This window comes from Bombus affinis, chromosome 7 (assembly GCF_024516045.1).
Source record: "Bombus affinis isolate iyBomAffi1 chromosome 7, iyBomAffi1.2, whole genome shotgun sequence".
In the NCBI taxonomy this organism is placed as follows: Eukaryota; Metazoa; Arthropoda; class Insecta; order Hymenoptera; family Apidae; genus Bombus; species Bombus affinis.
Genome location: NC_066350.1, coordinates 2,137,930 through 2,163,276, shown reverse-complemented (window position 1 = coordinate 2,163,276; position 25,347 = coordinate 2,137,930). Strand labels below are relative to the sequence as shown.

The following is a 25,347-nucleotide window of genomic DNA, read 5'->3' as shown; positions in this document are numbered from 1 at the left end:
ATAGTCTCGCCATTATGGATCGCACAAAGGGTGCAAAGACTATCGAGCAGGTGGCGAGACTCACTCGTCCCGAATTGTCCAGCGAGCGAGTCACGTCGAATAGCGTTCCGCGAGAAATATGCAAGCTCACCGTAGAAACGGTCGATTATCGGCGGCAATATCGTGTGACGGATAGCTTTTGAGATTTACGCGAAGATACCAGCCGTGTCTTTTCTTTCGCGGAACGAAGAAACGGCTAAAGACATTTTCTTACCGTTAGCCCGATAGGATCTCCTTATTGATAGAGTCCGCGAGGGGCGAGGAATTTTTAATTAGCCCGGAGCACGTCGATTAAATCTTGTCGAGTAATTACGAGCCGGCCTCGTCAGCCAACGGCTATCGAGCCTCGTAACCGTGGCCGCGTTCGGGCAACTTCTTGCTTTCGTTTCGCGATACGCGTTCGAGTTTCAACGGTGGCCTTTTATCTTTCGATGACAGTCGCGAATCTTCTTGCGCCGCTGATAATTATATCTCGGTACAAGTAACCTCCGTTGCCCCGACTTTTTAAGATACGAGAAGATAGAGATGATACTAGTTCGAATTGAAATTTTGACAACTCGAGTTAGTTCACTATTGATTCTCAGTTCGCTATATCAACGTTCCGACAGATTTATTCGCGTTAGACTTGTTAATGCTGAGAATAAAATCTCTGAAGTTAAAAGACAGTAAGAGAATTATAGTTTACGTATTACGCGGGCCAGAGAGATAGGATCCAAATCGAAGTTTGCTTTTAATTAATCGTGAATGCATCAATTACTTTCACTTAGAGTTTCCCCTGATAATTATTATTTTATGTAAGTGCAATCACGAGCCCAGATTGGGATCGCATTGTATTTCCAATGTGAAAGTGCGCACTACTTGCCGATAACAGATATAATTTTGCCGAGAATGCCACGGTTCTTTCAGTCAATTTCTGTACGATAATTCCTTTCACTCTTTCAGAAGATTTTCTTTCCTTTTCTTACGAGAAGATAATAAATCGCAGGTTTTTCAAAGCGTGTTACTTTATATCAAATTGTTACAAGAAATTAAGTTGTAAGAAGATAAATACTACAAAAGATAAATGAAAATTTTAAGGCTGCTTTGCGTAACTTTTTTCTGTCTTATGAGACGAAGATGTAAAATGTAACGATCGATGCAAGGAGGCATTTGAGGCATAAAACACCCAACATAATGTCAGTGACATGCATCCTTCAAGCTCGCGCTAGATGTAATCAAAGAGGCTTGATTTGCAATTAATAACTCCTTCGTTGATGATTCTTGATGATCTTTGACGGTCGGTTCTTTTGGCCTGTTAATGAATGTGTCTCGATTCATGAGTCAAGATTTACGATCCTCTCTTCAGTTCTGTATCATGCAACGTAAGAACAACGTGTCTTCCCTTTTCTTACTTTTGTTGCGGCTCGAATTGAAAAGTAACGATAAAAATATAAAACGAATCGGTCTTATTACGGAGTTTATAACTCCATCATAGCCTTTCGTACTTGTACTCGACAAACGTAAGAATCAATCGTTATTAAGCTTAGCAGTATTTAAAAATGCGTAAATTTGTATAGTTTATGTATCTATACTCTCTATAATTAATCAAGGCGAGTTCTTCAAATTTATTTCGCTTCCTCACTTTTGCCGATAATTCTACGATTTTATAAAAATATAAATTGACACGAACATTCACCGTCTAATAATAAACTACTCTTTAAAACATTTCCAATAAACTTTTAAGTCCAACAAAATCCAATTTCCATGGTTATAAAAGCAACGCAATATTCGCTGTTAAAGAAAGAAGCAGCACGAATTGATCGATAAATATGATCTCACTGGGAACAAGTTGAAGCTAGAACAATCCGGACGTGCGGAGAAAAAGAATGTCGGATAAATTAATCCTGACTTCGTGGCCACGATCCCGATCTTTTTTCGCGTTGTCACTTCTGTCGTCGGGCATGGATCTCAAAAGGAATACGCACGATCAAATATCTCACGTGTGGCGTGTCAGCCGGTTAGAAAGTCCGCTAGCTCGATCCTCGAAAATGTCCCTCATGCATTAATCATTGTCTAGCTCGCGCGATTCTCTAACAACGCTGTTCGATTTCAATGAGTGTGCACTGTTCCGTACCGACAAGGTGGGAGAGCTAGAATAGCGAACAAGATTGATAAATAGGTTTCTATGTTATAGCATATCGTTGCTGATGAATAAATTTCGATTTCTGTTCCTCTCTTTTCTTTTCTTTTTTTTTTTTTCCGAGAAGAAAGATTCTAAATACACGAGTGGAAGAATAATTTTCTAATAGAGTCGTTTATCAAGCGTTTTCCGTCATAGTCTATTGAAAATATCGTTTTGCATTTTATTTTGCTTTTATGGCATATAATCAACGAGAATGTAATTAATATAAAAATCATTTCGCGAGTATAAGTTAGGAGACATTGTGAGAAAAACCGTACATGGAATAAATATTCTATATTTTATACCAAAATACATTGATTGTTACACAGAGGTATCCAGTGTTGTTACATTTTTGGTGATAACCGGTTTTTTAAAGTAAAAGTTTATTTAATAAGCATAACGTGTAGTAGCGTGGATTATAAAGTTCGATGTTATTAAACTTTTTGTGAAAATTTTTTTAATAATGTATAATTTAAAGCGAAATATAATTAAAAGTTGAGCTGAAACGTTCAGCTTTGTGTATCTTTGATGAAACGAATAGGTACTACCCGAGCTTATTAAATTCGATTTAAATAACCGAATTATAGGCGGCATGATTGTTATTTATAATTAAAAAATGTACGAAAAATAATTTATCTTTATATGTTCAATTACCGTATGGTTATTTAAACGATGACACGAAATTGTAACCATCGTAATTCAGACGATGGGAATGAAACGTCGGTTACAAAAGAAGCTCGCAGCATTTCCAACGAAGCTCTGCCGTTCATTCACACAGTTATCGCGACGTATCCGTGCCGGAGAAAGAACGTGGAAGCAATTAGGCCATCTCGCCGAGATGAAATCTGCGTGTGAATTGACGGAGCTACGTTGATGATGTCGCCGGAGGATCGATGCGAACAAAAATGAAATTAAGAATAAAGTTTGACGTTGACCAGTACGCTGTCTTAATCAGACAGCTTAATCTCGTTACTTGGTTTTCAATCAATGCCTCTATAGGGATTTGTAATAGAGGATAAACTAAAATAGAACACTTTTTCTTATAATACGAATAAATTAGAAATCTTTCGCTTCATCGATGTTGAGATATTATTGCACAAGCTGTACAAAGCTTGAAGTATAAAATTATGAAGCTTATGATTCTTAACTTCGTTTATTGATCCGTGTTATTTTCTTACTGCTTTCTGTTGTCTCATAAAGTGACGTAATATTACGTCAGCGATTGCGTATGTGTTAGAAACAGAATTAATCGACAGACGTATTAAAGGCAAGACGTATCAGCCACCAAAATTGTATAAATAAAAATTTTTTACCAAATTTAGTAATAAATTTTTTACACTAAAACATAAAGTATAAGATGCAATATAGAAAGAAACGTTTTGACAGAAAGCTATAACGATTCACTTTTCATCATAACGTCGTCGAAAGAGGGAAGAATAATCGCGGCTAAGCGAAATGGCGCGAGGGTGCGGCACGCGGATGAAATTAAAAGCCTGGAAGGAAGATTCGTGCGGAGCACGAAACGACGTAATTTGCTCACGTGTCCTGTGTCATTGGCGACCAACCCTGTTCATCGTAGTCGGATAATACACGGTAAATTCCAAACGATTATCTACGTGACTCACCAAACTTAAAATTCTCTAATGTACGAGACATTAGAGAATGCTGTTCGTGCTTTTAGATTTTTCGAAGCTACAGAAAATAATGTTGCAGTATAATTATATAATCATACAATTCTTAATAGAATTTAAAGTTTCATGCTCTTCGATTTATATCGTTTTTTGTATATAAAAAAATAATTGTTTTCTCGTTCGACTATATAAGCGAATGATTATCGAGCAATAATAATATCGATATTTTGCAAGTTTATCATTCGAATACGAAAAGTTTGTGAGAAATATAACAATAAAGATTGGCAGTCGATGTTCGAAGTAAAAGACGAATAATTCGAAGAATCGATTCTGTCCCGAGTACACACGTTCCGTCAACGATCGTCTCGCACGATCCTTCCGACAATTACCGATTCGCTCAATTTTTTGCAACGTCTAGCACGATTTCCTTCGCCGGATGTTACCGTGTGAAACAATACGTAGTAGGACGCAGACGTAAAGTGAAATGATAGGGGTGAAAATGAAGGGATAGAGAAACGTGTGCGTGTCGTAGATGCAACGATTCTGAATTTTTTTTCAAGCGCTCAATTCTTATCCACGTACAACGCGAAATCGGTTTCACAACGTGGAAAAACCGGCTTGTAATTTAACAACGAGATTCCTCTAGTATATAAATTCAATCTGTTTTTACTTCTAGTATACCATAGTATAATATGATATTGTATTAGGTTGTCCGAAAAGTGTCTTTCTTTCGCAAACGTGTTTTTTTACAATAGCGCATCTTTATACAAACGTGAAACCAAATCTGTAAAATATCGCGGCGTTTATCTCAACAGAACAATATGGATCGTACGTAATTCGACATAAATAAAATAAAATAAAACAAAATACATATAAAACAAATAATAATAAATAAAATAAAGAAATAATAATAATAAAGAATAATAATAATGAAAATAATATAAAACAAAAAACATTGTGTGTCTATTATTTCCTCATAAAACGAAAGAAACTTTTCAAACAACCTAATAGTATCAAAGGCTTGCTCCATCGATTTATGCATTTTAGTAATACCCGTATGTTACGAGTATTATTTCAAATCGATCAAACAGCAGTTCAATAATTTCACAACAGCAATTACGTGCACAGTACCTTCGATCCTTAATTTTTATGCTTCGCGTTATAATTACAACATTATCATTTACGACAAGAATCGAACGTAATTCTAACCATTCGTCAAATCAAAATGACAGTCAAGTCAATGGCTTTTCCCTATCCGTAACATTCATTCTCGCAATTATGTAATTGGAAATAGATGGTACGTTTTCGTGATTTAAGGCGCTTCCGGTTAGGTTGTTGGCGAGCTAGACGGCTTTCTCGACGTCGTTGCGTCGGGGCGGCGTCGCTTCCGGTGAGCGGAGCAGAACAGCAGCGCCGGTCGAAGCCGCTGTTGCGTTTTTTCACCGTGACATTTTTTCGATCTCGCTCGAAGCGGCAGACAGGGAAAAAGTCTAACGTTGCTCCAACCCGTTTGCCCTAGATAGCACGCGCGAGAGATGTCCGCGCTCGCTCGCTCGCTCACTCGCTCACAAACGCGTGTGTACACGCAGACACGGGCGAACGTCGGCAATCGCGGCACGTACGCGTTATGAACGAAGGAACAAGGTGCGTTGGTCACTGGGGCGTTGACCTGGCTGGACCAAAGGAGCGCGAGCGGAATCTCGCCTCTGCCGGAGGATGAGAGTCGAAGGAGTCCGTTTTTTCTCCCAATTGCTTCTCCTCCTCCCGTTGTCCTTTTGTCGATTCTCTTTTTGCCGGCCATATGAGAGAGCACGTAATCTCATCGCGAAAGAAAACTGCTAGGTGATTAGTGTTTACAGGATTTAGAAATATTGGTGGAAGAATTGTTGCAAATTGTCGATGTAACGATGTTCACAGTTAATTTGCGAGATAACTTTTGCATCGATAAGATTTATTGGGATACAGTATTTCGTGATAAATGGACTACTTACACGTTCTATTTTCAAAATTATGTTTGATCCAGTAAATGATATTTAACATAATTCAATATATCTTGCGAATAGAAAGATCATCAAATTTTTGTTTATGGACAATATGGATCACAGGAGAATATTGTTTAATCCGCAGATAATGTTTCGAAAACTACGTTCGGAAGTTTATCGTATGTTGATTCATATTTGTATAATAGTTATTGAAGTTTAGTTTAGTTATGAAATAGATATAACAGCATGTTTGAGTTGCTAGAGTATAACTGCTAACTAACGTATTAGCTAAAACGATGCTCCCTCTGTTTTTTTAGTTAGCGTTAAGTGGGGATTGTGGTAATCAAAGACTAATATGTTATCACCTTTGTTTTAGTACGAAAAGGGCTTTAAGTGCTGCGTCTCGTGGCTGCTTTCGATAGCTTGGGATCGATTAGCACCTAGTTTATCAGATGATATTCGAAGGCAGGTTACAATAGCAATTCTCGAACTTTTGAATTTACAAGTTTCTCCTGCCTCTATTAGCCTTCTAAGAATTATGGTGGAAGGCCAGCGATGCTCGTTAGCGTAAAGACTATACTTATTAATTTTTTGTTTATACCGAATTAGAATTAAAAGCGGCTGAAAATTTCTTAAATACACATTTCTCAAAATGAGACATAAGAACTACTTGCTAGAACAATTTGCTGTTTAAGGTATTCAACTCTTTGAAACCTAAAGCATTGGTTTTAAGAATTCTCTTCGTTTTCAAACTTTTAAGTTTTCAAATTAAGATTTTTCAATTTCTCCAAGTTTCCGATTTAAGGTTCTTATTTTCTCATACATTAGATACTTCGAACTGTTATTTCACTCGCATAAAATCAAAGTCTCTTTTCCTTTTCGCACGATAATAAAATGTCACAAGCAAACAAACATTTTCCGAGCAATAAGGGGAATTCCTCTCTCCTTTAGGGAGGAATCAGAGTAGAGTCGCTTCCTCGACCGCATCGCGTGCTCGCATCATATCTGATAGGCTCGTGCGCTCGCTTTTATCGAGCATAATATCCTGTTCTCGCCAAGCAATTCGCGGATCCGCTTCAAAAGGCACCGAATTATTTGGTTGGCGTGCCGTTTCACGCGGCGGGCCCTTCGAAAAATCACGGCGGATCGCCGTTGACCCAATTCAACACGGACAATTTCGAGTCGCACAATCGGCTACTTAATGAACTTTTAAAAGCCGTCTATTACGTACCACTATAATCAGGCATCGGTTCCGTACGCTTAACGCTTTTTCGGTTCGGCCGAGGTAGTAATTACGTCATCTGAACTCGCCTCAATAACGATTATAACGTTCCGGTAACGTTACGAGATTGAAAGCTGCTCTTCCTTGCCTCTCTCGAGGTCACCGTGAATCGAAAACTTTTTAACACAGGTCTCGTAAAACAAAAAAGAAAAAGAAGAAAATGTGAAAGAAGGAAACGAGAAGAATGAGAAGAAAACGAGCTCGCTGGTGGTGTTGGTTTCGTGCTCGTCGTTGCCCTCACGCTTTTTATTCGATGCCGTTTAATTTTGCGCCGTTCTCGATCGAGCTTCCTTCGTGAAAACGGCCCTTATCGATTAATTAAAAGGTTAACAACTCCGCGCAACGACCAGGTGATTTTGAAATTATTCCATGATTACTGATTTTAACCTTTTAATTTTTCTTTTTTTAAGCCCCCGATTTTAACCGTATACAAAGCATGCCACTGGCTTGACCTCCCTTTAAAGAAATTTTCGCTTCCTTATACATAATCATATATTAGACAGAACTTTCTTCCATCAACCTGTTTATCGTCCCATTTTATTTAACGAATATCGATGCAACAAATACGACGTCCTGCAATATTGTCGAGAAAGTCAACGTCGTTGAACGCGAGGTTCTTCATCTCTTCTTCTACTTTTTTATCGTTATTCACGCGGTATTACGTTATGAAAGATCAATGCAACTTACGAGTTCTTTGATGTGTCAGCGTGCTCCTTTTGTACCTGATACAAATGATGCGATTGTTGAATTTGAAAATGGCGCGATTTGTATTGAGGTGTACACAGTCCGTGATGATAATTGTAGGCCTGTCTGTGGATGTCGCTGCTGGGGTACTGCTGATTTTCTTCCTAATTTAGCTGCGTAGAAGGAAAATCTGACTCCGGTCGCCGGGATTCGAACCTGGGTTCCGAACGTTCGTAACCTAAGGCGCTAACCACTGTGCTTCCGTTGTCCGATACTTTTTTTTTTTTTTTTTAAACTTGTTTATTAATTCCAGGTTTTTTACATGATTTTTTTTTCCAGAATAAACGCTGAATTCTAATTGTAGGGTGGTACAGGCAAAAGTACCGATACGCGACGGTACGACATAGCCATGCATTATTACATTTTTTTTTCTTTTTTTTTTAAGATTATTATTGTGCCTTAAATTTAAGCCGCTGTTGCGCTATGCTTATGTACGATATTTTAATTTATGTCCTGAAAGCCTGGACGCAAAAACAGGACAGTTCGCTAGCCTATTAGGGGGGATGGGAGGGGATGGACTGGGAGGGAGGGGGAGGGGTGTTCTGTGGGATTAGTATAATATTTGTTTATCCAGTTGTCCGATACTAGTTAGTGTCGAGTGGAGGTATTTGGCTTGTCAAGTGCCGCCACGGTATTTTCCTTGGCCCGCGCTTCATTAACGCGAGTACTGGGTCTCGTGCTTATTAACAAACGACCATTGAACAATGGCCAGCAGCAGAAAGCATCATCGGACAGAGATATCACGGGTCGTATTATCGCGTTTTACGGCCGCGTAATTTACGGCTCACAGGTTTTCGCGCGGCAAAAACCTCCGATTCGCTTTCTTCGCGTCCTCTGCACGTTTCTGGACCGCAGGGACAATATCTAGTTGACCGCTCCGCGAGATAAGTCACTCGGATTATGTACATCGACGTGTTCACTTTCGATGACTGTGCGAACTGGAGCATGGCGACGGGTACGCGACATCATTCTCCGTCCCTCGTGGCCTCACCGCGAATTTTGCATCGCGTTTGATACAGGGATTATGATATAAGAATATAAGCATCTTTTTTTTATAATTGATCATTTTCGCAAGCTTCATACCTTCTCGCACGTGTCCAAACATCGTCGAATCACCTTGAAAAATTGAATCTCCGTTTTCCTGCTATCATCAAAATACTTGTCAATCATCTCACAATATCATCTGCCAACTGCCCGTGCAGCGCACTGATATAGCGGATTTCTCTCACGCAACGCGACCCCATAACTCGACGACGTAACAACCGTCCTCTATTGAAACACACATTCCATCGTTGCGCCTTTGAATCTTCTATCCAGGATAATCCATACATACAGTATCTCGAAACTCCTATAACGGCGTTGCATCTCGTCATCCTCGTTCGACGGGATCACGAAGTCGCGATCCAGGGAACGTAACCGTGCGATCTATCGTTCGGAAGGTTTCGAAGAACATTGCAGCTGACCGGATGCAACGGGTTCGAGAATTGCGAGTCGTCGAAACGAAGTTGTTGGGACTGGAAACGGTTAGAAGAGGAAAGAAAGAAAGAATCGCGGGTTAACGTAAGCTCGAGGAACGAATACGATATCGTTGCAACGAGATTCTGATCGACTCTGGTATCCACCTACCTCGCGACCGCTTCTCGATCGCGAAACCGCAACCAGGCCTGGCCCCGAATGGATTCGAGAAGATGCTGTGTGCCCTAATGGCCGAGTAGAATCGAATGCACCGGGGCTCGTTTTGCTTCTTCTCTTTTTCGCTCGCAAAAACTTTCTTTTCTTCCTTCTCGTGGCACTCGGCCTCGTCATCGTATCGATCTACCGCGGAGATCATTTTGCGATTGCTCTTGGCGAACAAAGAGAACAGGAAATCTACGTGTGTACTTACTATTTCAGACAGGAATGTTCGTTCTAAAGCGAAAGAGAGTTGATCAGATATTAAAGTAATGTTCCTCTTATGCTCGTTTCTAAGTTTTACGACAGATGTTTAAATGACAAAAGAGTCGTAATTGGTCACAGCCTTTTTATTTGAATTACTTGGAAGTCACTTTGGTCAATTACAAAGCGGTAATTTCACAGACATTATTATTTAAATTTGGAATTTATAATTAATTATGCCATTTCTTTTTTGCGATAATTAAGTTTACGATGGTAAGTTGTTCGTTTTCTGAGAATTGAACATTAATCGTGTACCTAAACAATAAAATTATCAAGCTTACAAAAAGTGAAGTCATTTAACATCATGAGATTATATAAAAGGTTAAGGATATGTTTAATGTCTAACTTCTCGATGGTGTTTTACGTATGTGAGCAAGTTTTAGACTCTCAATTGCTATGCTTCAATCATCTCTACGAGCGTCACGTTTTATTTTAACGACTGAGTGTGTATTTTCAAACTAGTAGATTTTATCGAGTCGTTTGAACGACTGAAAAGATTCGATCTTCGTCAATCAGTTAATCGATAGGCGGCCGATAGGATTGAGACAGATACGCGTCACGCTTCAGTTATATGCGTCCTTCATCAACTCGTCTCTTTTTTTTTTTTATTATCTTTTCCCACTCTTTTTCATCGTAATGTTTGTAATAGAATTCGTTTTATGGCTTATAAATCGAACGCATTTACGATCGCGCGGATCTTTTTACGAGATTATTGTTCGTGATTCGACACCGTTTTGCAAAGGAATTCTCAAACGATCGTCTTTTAAATGCATCTCGCGATATATCATCGTTGTGACGGAGCAACGATGTTAATGAATGATACCTAAGAGCAACGTCGCGGTTTGACGGGCTGCGTAGTCTACGAACATAGTAAAGCAATAGACCGATAATTTATTAGATGATTACGGCGCTTACGCGTGTAAATGACAAATTATTATAAACTGTCGACAAACTGTCTGTTTTGTCAAAGATAACGCGACTGGATGACGATATTGTATCTTTAGTCGATGCTCAGCTTTCTCTGTGCAAATAGTATTATTGTTGCTAAAGAAATCAGAATCGCTTCAAGAATTCCTTTACCCTTTATCGTGGAATAGATTTTTTGTATTTCTGTCGATAAAAACTTCAGCTCAGCTTCAAAACCTAATATGTAATTCCAATATAAACGATGAAAATGGGCAAAAAGATGTCTGGATCGAGAAAAGCGTGGCGAGAACGATGAGTTGGAACGAAATCGGCTGGCTGCAGACTCGATTCCGCAAGAATGGTGGTTGTATTAGAAGCGACTCGCGCAATTCGACTCTAATCGCGTGGTCGAAGACGTGATTGTAATAACAAATCTTGAGCAAGCCACGCCTATTTACCATTATCATTCGCTGGACTATGGATAAGAAACGAAATAGCAACGATCGGATCCAGATGGTCGTGATTGCGATCGTAACGTCCAATCCAGCGACACGCAATTGGCAACGTGATTTTCTGGTAATCAGTGCTCGCATTTATTTCTGCTTTTCCCGTTTAAATTGTTTCCCGTTTGCTCGTTCACTGGTCTTGCGCTAACTCGATCGATCGGTCGCGAGTAGAAACGTTTACGAAATTTAATGGGAAAAAATTAGCGCTTTGAAGTAGCAATCTAAAACGTGAATCGTGAGAAAAAGAGTGAAAGTTCAATGTTGCAACAGATTTTATTATTCGATTTCTTTCACTATAGAAATTTAAATATGAATTATTTAACAAAAGCAGTATTATCTTTTAAAAAGTAATGTAACTCAGCGACGTATGGTTATCTTATCTGATATTATTCTTACGTGTATGTATATGTATAAATGATATGTTATAGAACACGTCGACCGATGTTTAAGCGAGAAAATGATATTTGATTCTTCTATAATTTTTAATACTTCGCTATGTATTATTAACTTTACGTTATGTTGGAAATTATTATAAATTATTATAAATTAATTAGTTTTTTCTATGCTTTTCCAATAGTATGCTTTTAAACGACGCAAAAATATGATTAATTTGTCTTTCTCTGCCCGTTTTTCTTTCTCTGCCCAAATACATGTACACATTTATACGAATATAGTTTTTCTAATGTTTTTTCTAGCGATCAATGAAATGCGTGTTAATTAAATACCTATTAATAAATGGAAATTGTATTTGTCAGCGAAAAAAAACAGATACAACTAAAGAGGTTCTCGTCACACCAGTTTTTTTCTCTAATATATGCGTGATACACTTTAGTACCTGATTCTATGAGTACCATAATGACAGATAGTCTTACCTATTGGATACAGTAGAAAAAAAGATTACGCAGACACAGAAGCAAGTAAGAGCACACAACTGTTAAAATTTGTATACATACCTTAGCCAGTTCGCTACATTAATTTGTAACATTGGAAAAGTACACTCGTAATTTCTCTTCAATCTCATTACCCTGTTCTCATCAAACGCTCTTATATCCTCTAGAACTCTCTCGCTTATCTTAGCTTAAATTATTTAATTATATTTCTCATACGTTTATTTCGCCTATATAGTGTCATATTACATGTTGTTTATGTACTAAACTGAAAAAACAGATGAAAAAGAATGTATTTAAATGACAGATATACATTAAGCAAGTTTCCGCTACTATTCGCAGCGGAAATTATACCGATGTAAATACTCGTTAATTTATCATGTATCAAGTTCTTCTTACGTTGTAAACCTAAAAAACTTTTTAATAAAATGATACTGATATCGCATGCATACATATGTATAAGGGGTTTTAATCTGCACAGAGTATTATCTACCAAATTTGCATATACAATACTATACATTATTAATAAATCACATATACAATAATACTGCTACTACTATTATTACAATATATAAGTAGTAATTATATTAATAAATCAATTTCGTTAGACGCGTGAAGAAAAGTATGTATAGATGAAAATACAGACGATAGTGGGAAAAACAAAGCAACGAGGTCTATTCGGTTTCCTAGCAATCCTTATCCTTACAATTTTACGTCTAGAGAGCGAAAATCTGATCAGAGGATGTAATTCTGTGAATAGAACAATTAGGCGAGAACCTTTGAATCTTTCTAATGACGAACATCGGAGACATCATAATTCCGAACCAATTACCTGTTGCAATCTCTTTGAAAAGTGTGTACCTAAAGTGTGTCGCAAAAAGTAAGCGATGATAGGTATACTCATCAAACATAAAGTATATGTAGCTGTTATAATATACAATTAGGTTGTAATGAAATGACTGTTTTATTTCGTAGTATTATCACAGCAATTTACTGCAATTACTAAATCGCAATTTAAACAGCAAATTGTAACTACTTTTTACTCATGACGAGTATACTCGTCAAAAACAGCTAACTGGTTAAAGTCAAATATAGGTAGAAATAACTAAATTTTCGTGAAACTATTAATAAATTTTGTCGGTTACTGGATTAAAGTTAGATGGAAGAAACACAGGATGAATGTAAATTGTCTTGGAGCGAGCTGATTTTTCACATGTCCCGAAAACGTAAGGCGAGTAGATCAAGCGAGTGGAGTCTATGTAAACGACGGGAACGCTGGCGAGAAAATCGAGCGGAGATAAGCGGATACAGGTAGGCCGGGGCGACAGGGACGTCGTGCCATTTGTACAGCAATATATTATCCAAGCCAGTATTATGTCGTATCGTACAGGTTGGATGGCCTTTACCATCAGGGACATTGTGCGGATCCCATACGTGGCCACATATTGTGGGACACGGCCGCCGCTATCTGCATCCGGCAGAGACACCCTTACAAGAGACGTGAAAATATGCTCAAAGATTTCTCCGGGGAACGTCAATGCGTCTCACACCCGAAAGACGTATTCACCGTTATCGAGTAATCCTTCTCTAATCTGAAAAATGTATCGCGCCGCGCTGTGCCGTTCGACGATCGCGTTCGGCACGCGAATACACATTAACTCGAATAGGGTAAGCTGTCGCGTCTATTGCTATTCTGTTTGGATCTTTTTATCGTTCCCGAATGGATTCGTGATAGGATACTAGGGAGTTAATAGTACGCCTGTTGATTTGACGTTGCTGTAATTAAGCTTAGATATTGAGATCAAAAGAGAAAAAGAAAAAGAAAAGGATTGATGCAGCAGGATAAAATGAGATTACATCGAAGCTTGCACATCTCATTTTCTCTTTATAAGAAATAGGATACAAATTTTGTAATATGGAGAATTAAAATTAGGTCTGATTGAAATTAAATATTATAACGTAATTCGAAATAAATTGAAATTAAAAATATTACATTCTAAAATTTACCTTGGAATTTGTGATCTCCTTACATCGTCTCTTAGCGATAAATAAATTCGTGACAATACGTCGTTTGTTTTTTCAAGATATTAAATTCTAATTACGTGCCTGGTTCATGCAATCGAGAACTTCATAAAATATGAAATTGATAAGTTTGACTTCTGAGCGGTTCAATTATATCATCGAGCTCCAATCAAAAATATTTTATCGGCAATTAAACAGATTTATGATAATCATAACGGCAGATAATTGACTATAGAATTGTCGTCGAAAGTTGAAATTACAACAAATTGCGACAGAATATTCAACCACGCGTAAGTAAAACTCTTGCAAATTTCGAATTTCGTCCTTTTCGTTTTTTGCTTCAAATTTCCAAGTACTTTACACGCTCGTATATCTCGTTTATAGAGCACGCCCGGTCTATTTTTATTCAGGTAACACATTGTAAATCACGAGAAACGCGCAGCGTTTCAGCGTTCCACTTTCATAGAAGCATTCGAACGCGTCGCGCTCGTTCTCCTCGAAATTCCCCCGCTTACGTCACGATATATCGAGCAGCGTTCTTGTAACACGGCCGACGTATCTCCCCTTGTATCCTGACACGGGGAATGCGTCGAACGAGTTCGTTAACCATTCTCCTTTTTGCTCGTTCCCCACACGGTCGCCTCTTTCTTCCCTATTGGACATGGATCCACGCTGTTTTCGGCAGTGATCTCATAATTACGTACGTGGGTGGCTTTCTCGCACCGATTTTTACTTCTTCGGCACTCTGTGCTCGTTCGATAACTTTTGCACGAGTAACTCCGTTATCGAACAATTTCAAAATAATTACAATGTTGAGATAAAAACTTCTTTACACGAAAGTTTTTATTGTATCATGTCTGATTAGATAACTATTATTAAGAAAGTCACTGTCGATAATTAATAGAATTAGTGGACGAGACAATTTTTTAATTACTTATCATAAAGGGATTTTCAAAAGCCGAATTAAAGAATATCGAACAATTTTCTAGTTGTTTGATTTTCAAATGTTATTACGCTCTGTACATACACACAAACAAGTCTCTGTCACATATCATCTCATAAATTCGTCGATACTTGCCAACGATTCGCTGCGAATTTTTCTCAGAAATGGAATTATATCACAGTCACTTAGCGTAGAGTTTCATGCGTAATTAAAATCACTTAGACAATTTAACTTGAAAAAGAAAAAAGAAAATAAGAGAAACTTATAGGAAACGAAATCACAGCAGCATCCGTCGAAGCTGGACAGGTGCGCGAAATGTGCAAGGAGGAAGAGGAAAAAAGAGCTGATCTGTCTTCGCATGCCGGAGGGACCAGCCTCCTTTGGAAACTGCGATTCCAAGGTCCGTTGTTGCCAGTTACTATTCATCTGACCCGAATATTTTTACTCGTTAAAGTCTGATATCGATCCTAGCGATAATAAGGGCGCGTATCTCAGAAGCGAGGATTGTTTCGCGAATACGCGATGAAAATATAAAGGGAATGGATTAAAGTCACATTCAATACGGAAAGTGAGAAATATTTTAGTAAAATATTATGTGAAATGTTTTGATTTATTTTTTATAAGAAATATAATGCTACGAGTTTATTAAGACAACGGGAAAGTGATTAATTGAATGTCGGTATGCTTTTAAAAAATTGTCACATCGAATAATTCGGCATATTTATTGTCACTCAACAATGTCGCGGTGTAATCGACGAGACACGACTTTAAAAGGTATTAAGTACTTTCATTTACTCTGGCATGATCATTTTCTCGAGAAGGAACATTCATAATTATGATACTATGATCGGAGGCAACTATAGGCGCAACAAAGATATTTCTGGCAAATTGGTATTTATAACGTAATCGTTAGGAATGAAAGCGTAATTCACGACCGATTACTGTTCAGTTATTCCGCTATAAATCCGCAGTCGAAGCTGTTAGCTTCGTTTCGTTTGTTGGTTTTTGCGCGAATATTAAGTCGCGGCATAGAACATGAGGTAACAGAACAACGTATGCTCTAAGCAAGTTTATTGCAGTTTAAATTATATACCGCCGCTAACTGTTCCAACAAAACATTCTTTCTTAATGAGCGTCTTATTTCACGTTCGCCGTTGCTCATATTTGGGTTAACATATGGAGGAATGTTCCCCTATATGCGATCCTGTCATAGGATGCCGACATTTTTTTCTTTATTTCAGCACGCGCACGTTATTCATAAAAATATCGGACATCAATCTCCTAATCGTTACGAGGGAACGAAATGAAAATCACGATTTTAATTGAGCTTCATGGTGCATTCTAACGGCATCAAAGTTAATAGAAGTTCGAATTCCAAAGTTTACGGGCTTTCCTCGGAGCTTCAAATTACTTTGAAAATAAGATTAATATCAATCAATTGATACGTCTTTTGTGATCACGTCGTATTTTAACAGAAGATAGAAATACATCTAAAAGGAGAAAAGATCCAATCTACTAAATTTGACTGTTTGTTGGAATTCAATTACGACGAGCAGCATCATAACATTTCGATTAATCCTAGAAGTTCCCTTTAAAAGACTTCACTTGCAACCGACATATCGCGATCATTGCCACAACTTCGAGAGAGTATCGTCACGTTTACTATACCGTCAGTTTTTGCGGCGTAAAACAGTCCCTACTCACGTCCGATCTTCGATTCATCGAACACGCGCTAAAAGCATTCAGGCATATCCTGAAGAGACGAAGAAACGTTTGAATCGCTCATAGCTCTACTTATAGGATGCTAATTGGAAGAATGGCAAGAGAACGAGGATAGTTGCGGAGGAAGATAGAGAAACCAAGGGTGTACGAGGGGGAGAGAAGGTGAGACCGGTCCGGCGCAATTTACCAGTCGATCGAACGGTCGCGAGCGGTCAGAGGAACGCACTCGCCGAGGTATCGCACAAGCTAAGGAGTTGGTGGCGATTTAAAGCCGGTGACCAAGGAATAAGCTTCGAGGTGTCGACGTCTACTGTCACAGCAACGCCACGCGTTCGCGCAAACCGTCGACACGCAACGTGAAACCGAGCTTATGACTCGCGTGAACGACTATGAACGGCGGTGATATCGTCCACCGCATACCGCATGAATCGACTGATAGTGAGAGTAATGGCGCGAGAATTAGCGAAACTGACAGCAAGGAAGACGGACCTTGCTATTCCGAGATTCGTCGATGGAAAATATCGAAGTATGTGTGAAACAATCGCGAGTGTGTCGCTCCTATTTAACTCTTCCACCCGTTTATTATCGCTTATTATAGAGAAGGATATGCGAGAATACCGGAGACAGAGTAAAACAAGCACGAAGAAAGCGTACAGGCTAGCGTGCTTCTCCGAGGAAGGACCAAGTTGATCGAATGGAATCGTGCATGAACAAGATAGAAGCAGGATGAAAGGGAGTGGATCGGGAAAAAGATAGAGGGAAAAGGATATCGAGTACGCGTGCACGAGGCAAAGACTCGGACTGGTAAATAGTAGAACAAAGCTGGTTCTCAGTGTTTTCCGGCTAGGGAATAGGATAGATATCGCCCATATCTATCTTGATACGATGTCTTGAGAGCATGAGACGGTAGCAACGGTCGGCGAGACAAAGAAGCGACGAGCGGTTCTCGGTCGTGGTTGAACGGAGACAAGTTGCTGCGCTGCCTGTCGAGGTGGGGAATCATCGACAACGACGGTGGACAGTCATGGCGAGGAAGAGAAGCTCTGAGGAAGCTCGTGGAAGAGAAGGGGAGACCGTGTGTTCGCTCAGAGAGGACAGCTGGTATCGACGGCGACGGCGTTCTCTCGTGAAGGTGATACCGATGGCATCGGCCGTGGTAGCGTGTTCGGCGTTGCGTCGGTGGTGGTGGCCGAGGATGCTGGTTATGGTGGTGGTGGTGGCCGAGAGGACGCGGAGGTAGTGGTGGTGGTCCAGCGGGCATATCGTGCGGGCCCGACACTTGCTCTCGACAAGAGCAGGAGAGAGATTTGCCCCCTCCTGCCGCGGGCGGCGCCACTCGAGGAGATCCTTTCCTCTTTTCGCCTCTAGGCCATTCTCGAGAGGCGCGCGCGGCAACGCGGTGTCGCACGATCGGTCCTCGTCGACCTTCGATTGAATACGCGCGCTTCTACGTGTTTCTACCAGGCTTTTCGCGCATCGACTTTTCCAAAATTGCGACACGTTGCACAGCGATCCGGAGTCCGCAGGTTATCTTCTCGACCGTTCCCTCTCGGTCTCGTGTGGCTGTCTTCGTACTACCGTGACCGCCCTCTCCGCCCCCACGTGACACTGGCGGCCACGTGACTCAGATCGAGACCGTGGATCTTCGTCGTAGGACGTCAACATCCGTCGCACGACGCCCGAGGGATTCGCCGTTCCTCTCAACGCACTCTCGCCCGAGGATGTTTCGACGTGGATATTGATCGGTTGCGTTACGTCTGCGGACCGGCTCACGTTGTTTCCGATGTGGATCGTATCGGCCATCGATAAAGAAAACGCGTGTGTTACTTGTTGCTACATTGTGTCTGCGGAGCCAGGGAATTTCAGGCTATCACGGGAGACGCTGACGAAGTCATCGAAGGACAACAAATTCGATCAGCGATTAGCTAGAAATATGAATGAATGGAAACGATGATTGGTGATCGTGTTATGGAACGAGGTGATAGATACAGCTTCATCGACATCAACTTGTTATCAGTGATAATTTTAGAAATCAATACGTAAACTGTCACGTTTAATCGAATACAGAAAAGGAAGCCAGAATTTAATACTTTTGATCAATTAAAACATAAATTATGAATATGCGCGAATTGTGGTCCACGAGGTTTCGAGCATCGAAATCAGAAGTCGTGATGCCGATAGGAAGAGTGCGGGTATCGATCGGTGCAATCCTATTACCGGTAGCGGTGCGCGACTCGATTCCACGGTGAAATCGGGCCAAACAGGCTAAGTTGAATGTTAGAACAGTAGTAAGCAAGGAACGTACGTCACGAGCTTGACTCGCCACGTGACTGTTCGCAACTGGCTACGTTTTTACGTCTTTTCAGGACATTTGTGCTCGGCTCTCGCGGAACCGCCTCCTTCTTCCGAATGATCTAATTGCGTTGACTCGTTGCGAGTGCATTCGTTCTGTCACTTTCGTGCGTCATACTATAGTTTTTGCTAATATCACGCAGTCATGGACATCGATCAACGCGACTTCGCTCGCATTTTCGAGCGACGATACAATGTCGATCGCGTCGTTTAATGCGAATCACACCGAACGAAGATATAGTTACGCGGTGACGACCGTGTTATTAAACTGCACGAAGAGATCGCCCGCAAGAATTCAGGTTTCTACGTCATCGATCAGCGAAACCGGTGGAAAGTCAGAGACTTTAATGCCCGCAGAGACGCGCGCCGCGGGATCGTTTTACGTCTGGTTTTAAAGTTGCGTGCTGCACACACACGTGAAGCGATTTCGTTCCAGTCGCTTGTTGACTGAAAGTCGATCGTTTCGTCGACGAATCTTAACTACCTCCGGTAAATTTGGGTTCAGAATACATATAAACACAAGCCAAAAGTGCGTAAACTTTATAATCATCTTAATTAAACCACAAACCGAGCTTCAATCAAGCTGCGAAGAAACATAATTCGTGCGTATCACTTCACAATAAGACACTCGAACGAGGATTTTTAACGAATTCCAAATAATCGTTAATTTTATCTCCGCGACCATCGAATCGAAATCTTTAAACACCTGTTCACGATCGGAATTCGCGAAGTTTCTCGTTTCGTATACAAGTACTCGTCGGCAGGTATTCCTGCTCGATTCAACGACCGATCATCCGGAGGAAAAAGAGGGTCAGCCTGGTTTGGAAAATTGGATGTGCTCTGGCCGGGGTCCTGTTTAGCGGTGAGCGGCACCGTTATCGGGGACAGGCGATTTATCAGCCCATTGTCTTGGGGCGGGGTGAACGCGAACTCGATTATCGGGATTCGCCACGAATGTACGAATCGTACTGGGATCGTCAAATCTGGTGGCTTTAACGAACATAAACGCGGATGTATGCGCGAGGAGGAAACAAGCTTGTATAGAAGAAAGTGATTAATGGGAGGAAGTCTCAACGAGTATAACTCTGATAAAATGTCAACGAAGCGATGTTCATAGGAGAAGATCGATTCGAATGGAAAGTGATTAATAGACCTGGAATCGTGTCTCAGATTGAAACCGTGGGAGGAAACTCTCGATCATCGATGACAATCTAATTAGTTTCCTTTTAAGAGTGTTTAATAGCAGCGCTGTCTATTAAAATAATTTTGTAAATCATCGTTGAAAGAAAAACATCCAGGTCACATGTATCTATTTAATCGTTAAAACGAATCGTCGAACAAACGATCACGTGAATAGAAAAGGGAATTGGGCACCGAAGGAAGGCTCTATGAACGTGCATCCGTACTCACTGGATGAGTGGAGGTGCCTCGTTGCCACCTCTTGGCAACCGACGCAAATTGTCCCGTCGAAGACGAGACCCGACTGTCCGCGAATTCTGGTGATCGTGACCGAGGAAGCATCTGTGCCGGGAAAAGTGGCTCATCATGTCCGTGCTGGAAGCTGGTGAAGCCGACAGGTCGACGATGTCACCGCTGGACGAAGTCGTGTCCCCGACGAGCGTCGAGTCGGAACTGATGGTTACCGACATGTTGGACGAGCACGAGACCACGCTGAACGAACATAGAGACGGCAAGCGTAAGAGAGACACAGACGGCGAGGAGCTCACACCCAGGAAATTGCCCTCACTCACCAGGAACAACAACGACGTGGGCTTTGTCCTCGAGGAGAGTGCCGACGACGATCTCCACGAGGACAGGGATGATGTAAGTTTTTTCCTTTTCACCTTTCTTTTTCACACTAGGAAACGATTTTATTTATTTTGCGATAAACAGCTGAGTTTTAAGGACATTGGCTGTGTTGATTAATATCATTGATTACATTTCCTGATTCACATTATTCGATTCGACATTGAATACAGCTAATGGATAGGATTATTTTAAAGAGAAACACGGAGATTATTTTAAAGAGAAATTCAAAAAGGGTGTTTATATAGTAAATACTTTCTGAACGAAAATTCTTTAATTAATTTTTAAATGCATTGTTCATAAATCATAAAGTATATGCAATTCTGAATACTTCAAACTATTTATGAAAGCTGAAAACCGAGACGCGGAGCTCTTTCTTTCAAAATCACGTGGATGTACACGTCATGGTTTCCGACAAAAAGGAATCGAAGTTAACATCGATAACACTTAATAACATGTGGAAGCATTGATTGCGCGACGTTATTTCTCGCTGTTCGCACAGACATTTCGACTCGACGCGAAAAATGAATATATCGGATGCCATATCACGAAACTTGAGAATACATAGAACGGTGGTATGTGGCAGCGTTTCAGTGACATTTATCCTCTTTTAAAACGTACTCCATAACCCTATTCGACGGACGGCTCTCAAACTACATTGCGTAGAAACTAAATTCTCACGTGGCAAGTGAAAGACCAGCTGTCGGTTGAAGTGTCCGCCTACGCATGGTTATACCTGCTCCACTGTCGTGAGAGTATTCAACTCTGACATACGGCAACAAATCAGGTGTCCGGATTCAGGACTATCATAAAACGAAGCTATTAGCGCGTCATCTTTACAGTCCAGGAAGCTCGATGCACGACCGCTCCTTATTTAGCTAAAGCGCCCTTTCCTTCATTCGAGTCGGAGACTGTCCTGTTTCTGAAGTGTTTCTCGAATCGAAATTTTACGTTTTACGTCTTTAGAAATATTTGAAGATAGTGGTTTTGTATGATTTATTGGGGATAACTGGGAACATGGAAAAGTGCTCCCAAGTTAGAAATTTTGTTTGATTGAAATCCCTTTCCCTTGCTTCTATCTGTTCCAATGAAACGATCGTTGAGTAAAAGATGTCTTTTCATTGAAAATGTTATGTTTAATATCACTAGAAATATATAATGTACAGTTTATTGAAGGTAATTGGTAATATAAAAAAAATTCTAATATTACGAAGTTTTCATTTCTTCTTTTAATTTCACTAATGATAGTAACTGCGATAAACATTTTTGGAGCCTGAGTAATTTCATCCATGCGATATTGTACTAATGATAGAAAAGCAGCAAATTATAATAGCCGTTCTTCTAATCTAGGAAGGCCTTTCTACAACTTGTTCTAAACATATTGGGTTATTTAAAAATGATAGCTTGTTAGTACAAATTATCTCATACCGCAATATGGGATGTAACTCAAAGCAGTTATCAGACTTCTTCCAGCGCATAACGAAGCGCGCATAATCGTTTATTACGTCATACTGTAACGTTATAATTGCTATCGTAAAGACGACGCACACATTGCTTTAAAGTATTCATCAAGTGGCGTATAGCGGAAATATCTAGAAACGGGACATTAAAAACAACATTCGTACGTTTATTGCATCGACGTCTCGGTGAACAATATCTCCCATCACCTTCGAGCGAAGAAAGTCGAAAAATGTAGCCAACAATCGTTGGACGAAGCAGAGCAGTAAATCTTGACTTCTCTAAAATTATTTTATCTCATGCTGCTTTTCAACAGACATCATACTTGCTAAATTTTACGCTCGTCATAAAATCCTCCATTACCCGTCTGAACCATCCACGAATACCATTCGCACGTCCTTGATTGATTCTTTCTCATAGTGAACTTTAGTTCCTTTTTAGGTAGTCCCTAATTTGTTGAATTTTGAATCAAAAAACTGCTAAAATATAAAAGGTCGCGATAGGTGACGAATATCATAAGTATTCGCAATTCTTTCTGAATGTCATCATCGATTCTTCCCCCTTTCTTTATCTTATTTTCGTTTTACTTCTAGTTTGCTAAAATTAATTTTATACATAGGGAAATATTTATTTTACTTTTAATCTATACAAATACCTACATACTTCTATAGCGTCGTTCTTTAAAGATCACAAGATGTCGCAATAAAATTCAATAGATCATACTTCAAAACATTATTCCTTCGAAGTTTCGGATGGACGTTAAAATATTTCTTGATACTGTAACAAGTTAAAATTACAGAAGACAACAAAATTGATTTATTCTCATTTTTCATTTTTATTATCCTCATCATGGATAATACTTTATTCAAATCCCTATCTCGATCTTTCGATCGTTTAAACGATCTAATTATCAGAAAAGTTATCTCGAGATAGGGATCGCGCACGAGATAAGTGATCGACGGTGCTCCTCCTCTCTGATTGGGCATCGTGATCGTTCGAGGAAGCGATGCCTCTGACCACTCTCGAAAACGGGGACAGAGGCCAGTGAGACGCGCTCACGCGTAGGCAGGATTGTCGTAAGATACAAGCCCATGTGCGAGGTCACGAAACGGGTTTCAGGAAAAATCTACGCGGGATCCTGAGATGTGACCACGCTATCCTATAACTACAGTCCTGCCACTGTTCGATGCAGCGATCCGACGCTATTAGAAGTTCCATTAACCGCTTTTCGTGCCGATACCTGTCCACGTAAGAAAATTTTCTCCTGTGAATGGTTTCTCTTGTAGCAGGTGTACCGTAGGATTCAGTGAATAAATTGTTGTATAGATTAGGTATATGAAAGCCAGGTATGTTTTAGACGAAATTGATGTATGGATTAGTCTGATTGAGATTACGAGACTCTTGGATCAATTGAACTGGGGGGTAATAGTTTTTTATATTTGAGAGAAGGTGGATAAAGTTGAAATTTTAGAACGATTTCCTTAATTTGTTCGAGAAAATTCATCAGATTAATTTCATCCAATTGGAGGAAATTAATAATTGTACTATGTATGATAATCAGATTTGAAACATGACAGGCCATGTTTTCATATTAGTTAGCTAATACTAGATGGTATTGCTACTTAAAGCAAAATTATATCCCAAATATGAGACATTCAGCAGACCAAATAACAATCATAGAATGAATTTATTTCATTTCAGAATTGTTTATCTATGCTATTAACAATCTTTTAAACTCGCTGTAAATCAATCTTTACAAGCGGTCAAAGTAATGAAATAAAAAAGATGTCTGGAAATAATAAACATATTTGGAAAGCACAACGAAGAGTTAATATTTCTGAAATGCCTATAAAGGATATCTCAGTACTCAATTTAATTTGCGCATTGAGAACGCATAGAAGAGCGCATTGCGTAGAAACACCGGAAAGGATAATAGGCGAATATCGTCCGATGTTGATGTTGTAGATGAAGTTATGGATAATTTATTTACATAATCCTGAGATGTTACTGTTTTGTGTACACAGAATCCCAATGAAACGCGTTTACCTCCGTGCCAATTCCAGGATCTATAGAGGTAGCATCAGGGATTCCATTAGCCGTATTTCCAGTGGATGCGCCCGTAAAAATCATCCACGATCGTTCTCGACACGATTCTTTGCGCGAATGTTATCTCTAAATCTATCGTTGGTTCTTACAACGTATAAAACTCATCTGCAAATTCTGACCGTAATACATATGTACCTATAACCCATCTTCTTCAGAAATGAACATTTTAAGGTATTTTAAAGGATCGATCGTCATCCAAATCTTTTAATCATTATCTTAAATGTTTAATCGTCGATCTTCCTCTATCCAAAATTGACAGTTTCAAAGCTTTAATCGCTGCTCAGATCTTTGATCTCTATACTTTCTACATGTTAAAATAATGGCTACTATACAATTAAACAAACAGTTAAAGGTTATAGCGTGACTTTCACTTATCATGAGGTATCCTCCGATAAAAATGCGTGGTTTTCGTGTCTGGCTGTGAGCGTGCTCTTCCTGATTGGAAGCCGAAACGCACGTTATTAGTTTTAATTACGCCTGGTTATGAAAGCGTACCCTTGTCAGAGAAGAACAGCCGTAACTTAAATTCTCGATCAGTTTCGATGTTGTTAGAGGTGACTCGCAGTCGTGAACCTTTGATTAGTACTCGATGATGATTGGTTTTAGAGAGTTGGAGATTGGTACTTCGAACAGCTATGATATCATAAACACGTAACTAGTAATGAAATTTATAATAGGTACTTCTATGCACTATACGAACGCTCGATTATTTCTTACGCAATTCGCAAAAGAACTTCTTGTATAAGGATTAAAGTAAAAGTAACAAGAAAATCGAGATAACAAATTTCAAATATCCTAACAAATTTTTAAAGAAGGAAAAGAGAAAAATGAATCGCAAGGATTAGAGGTTCGGCATAATATTTGA

The 25,347-nt window shown here is 39.7% G+C and overlaps 2 protein-coding genes across 7 annotated transcripts in view; one reads left to right on the top strand and one right to left on the bottom strand.

The window, feature by feature from the left end:
- The window catches only part of LOC126918395 (chymotrypsin-1-like), a 253,434-nt gene that overhangs the window by 129,372 nt on the left and 98,715 nt on the right, over positions 1–25,347 (bottom strand). The gene's annotated exons all lie outside the window — the stretch shown is intronic.
- LOC126918364 (transcription factor AP-2-epsilon) overlaps positions 1–25,347 on the top strand; it is a 201,292-nt gene that overhangs the window by 98,305 nt on the left and 77,640 nt on the right. The window contains exon 1 of one of the 6 annotated variants that reach the window (XM_050726192.1): positions 16,813–20,936. The exons of 4 other annotated variants lie outside the window; for them this stretch is intronic. In XM_050726192.1, the coding sequence (XP_050582149.1) occupies positions 20,658–20,936 (279 nt within the window). In that variant the 5' untranslated portion in view covers positions 16,813–20,657. Of the gene's footprint in view, positions 1–16,812; positions 20,937–25,347 lie in introns of those variants that run through there. One more of the 6 variants, XM_050726191.1, reaches the window with a different exon arrangement.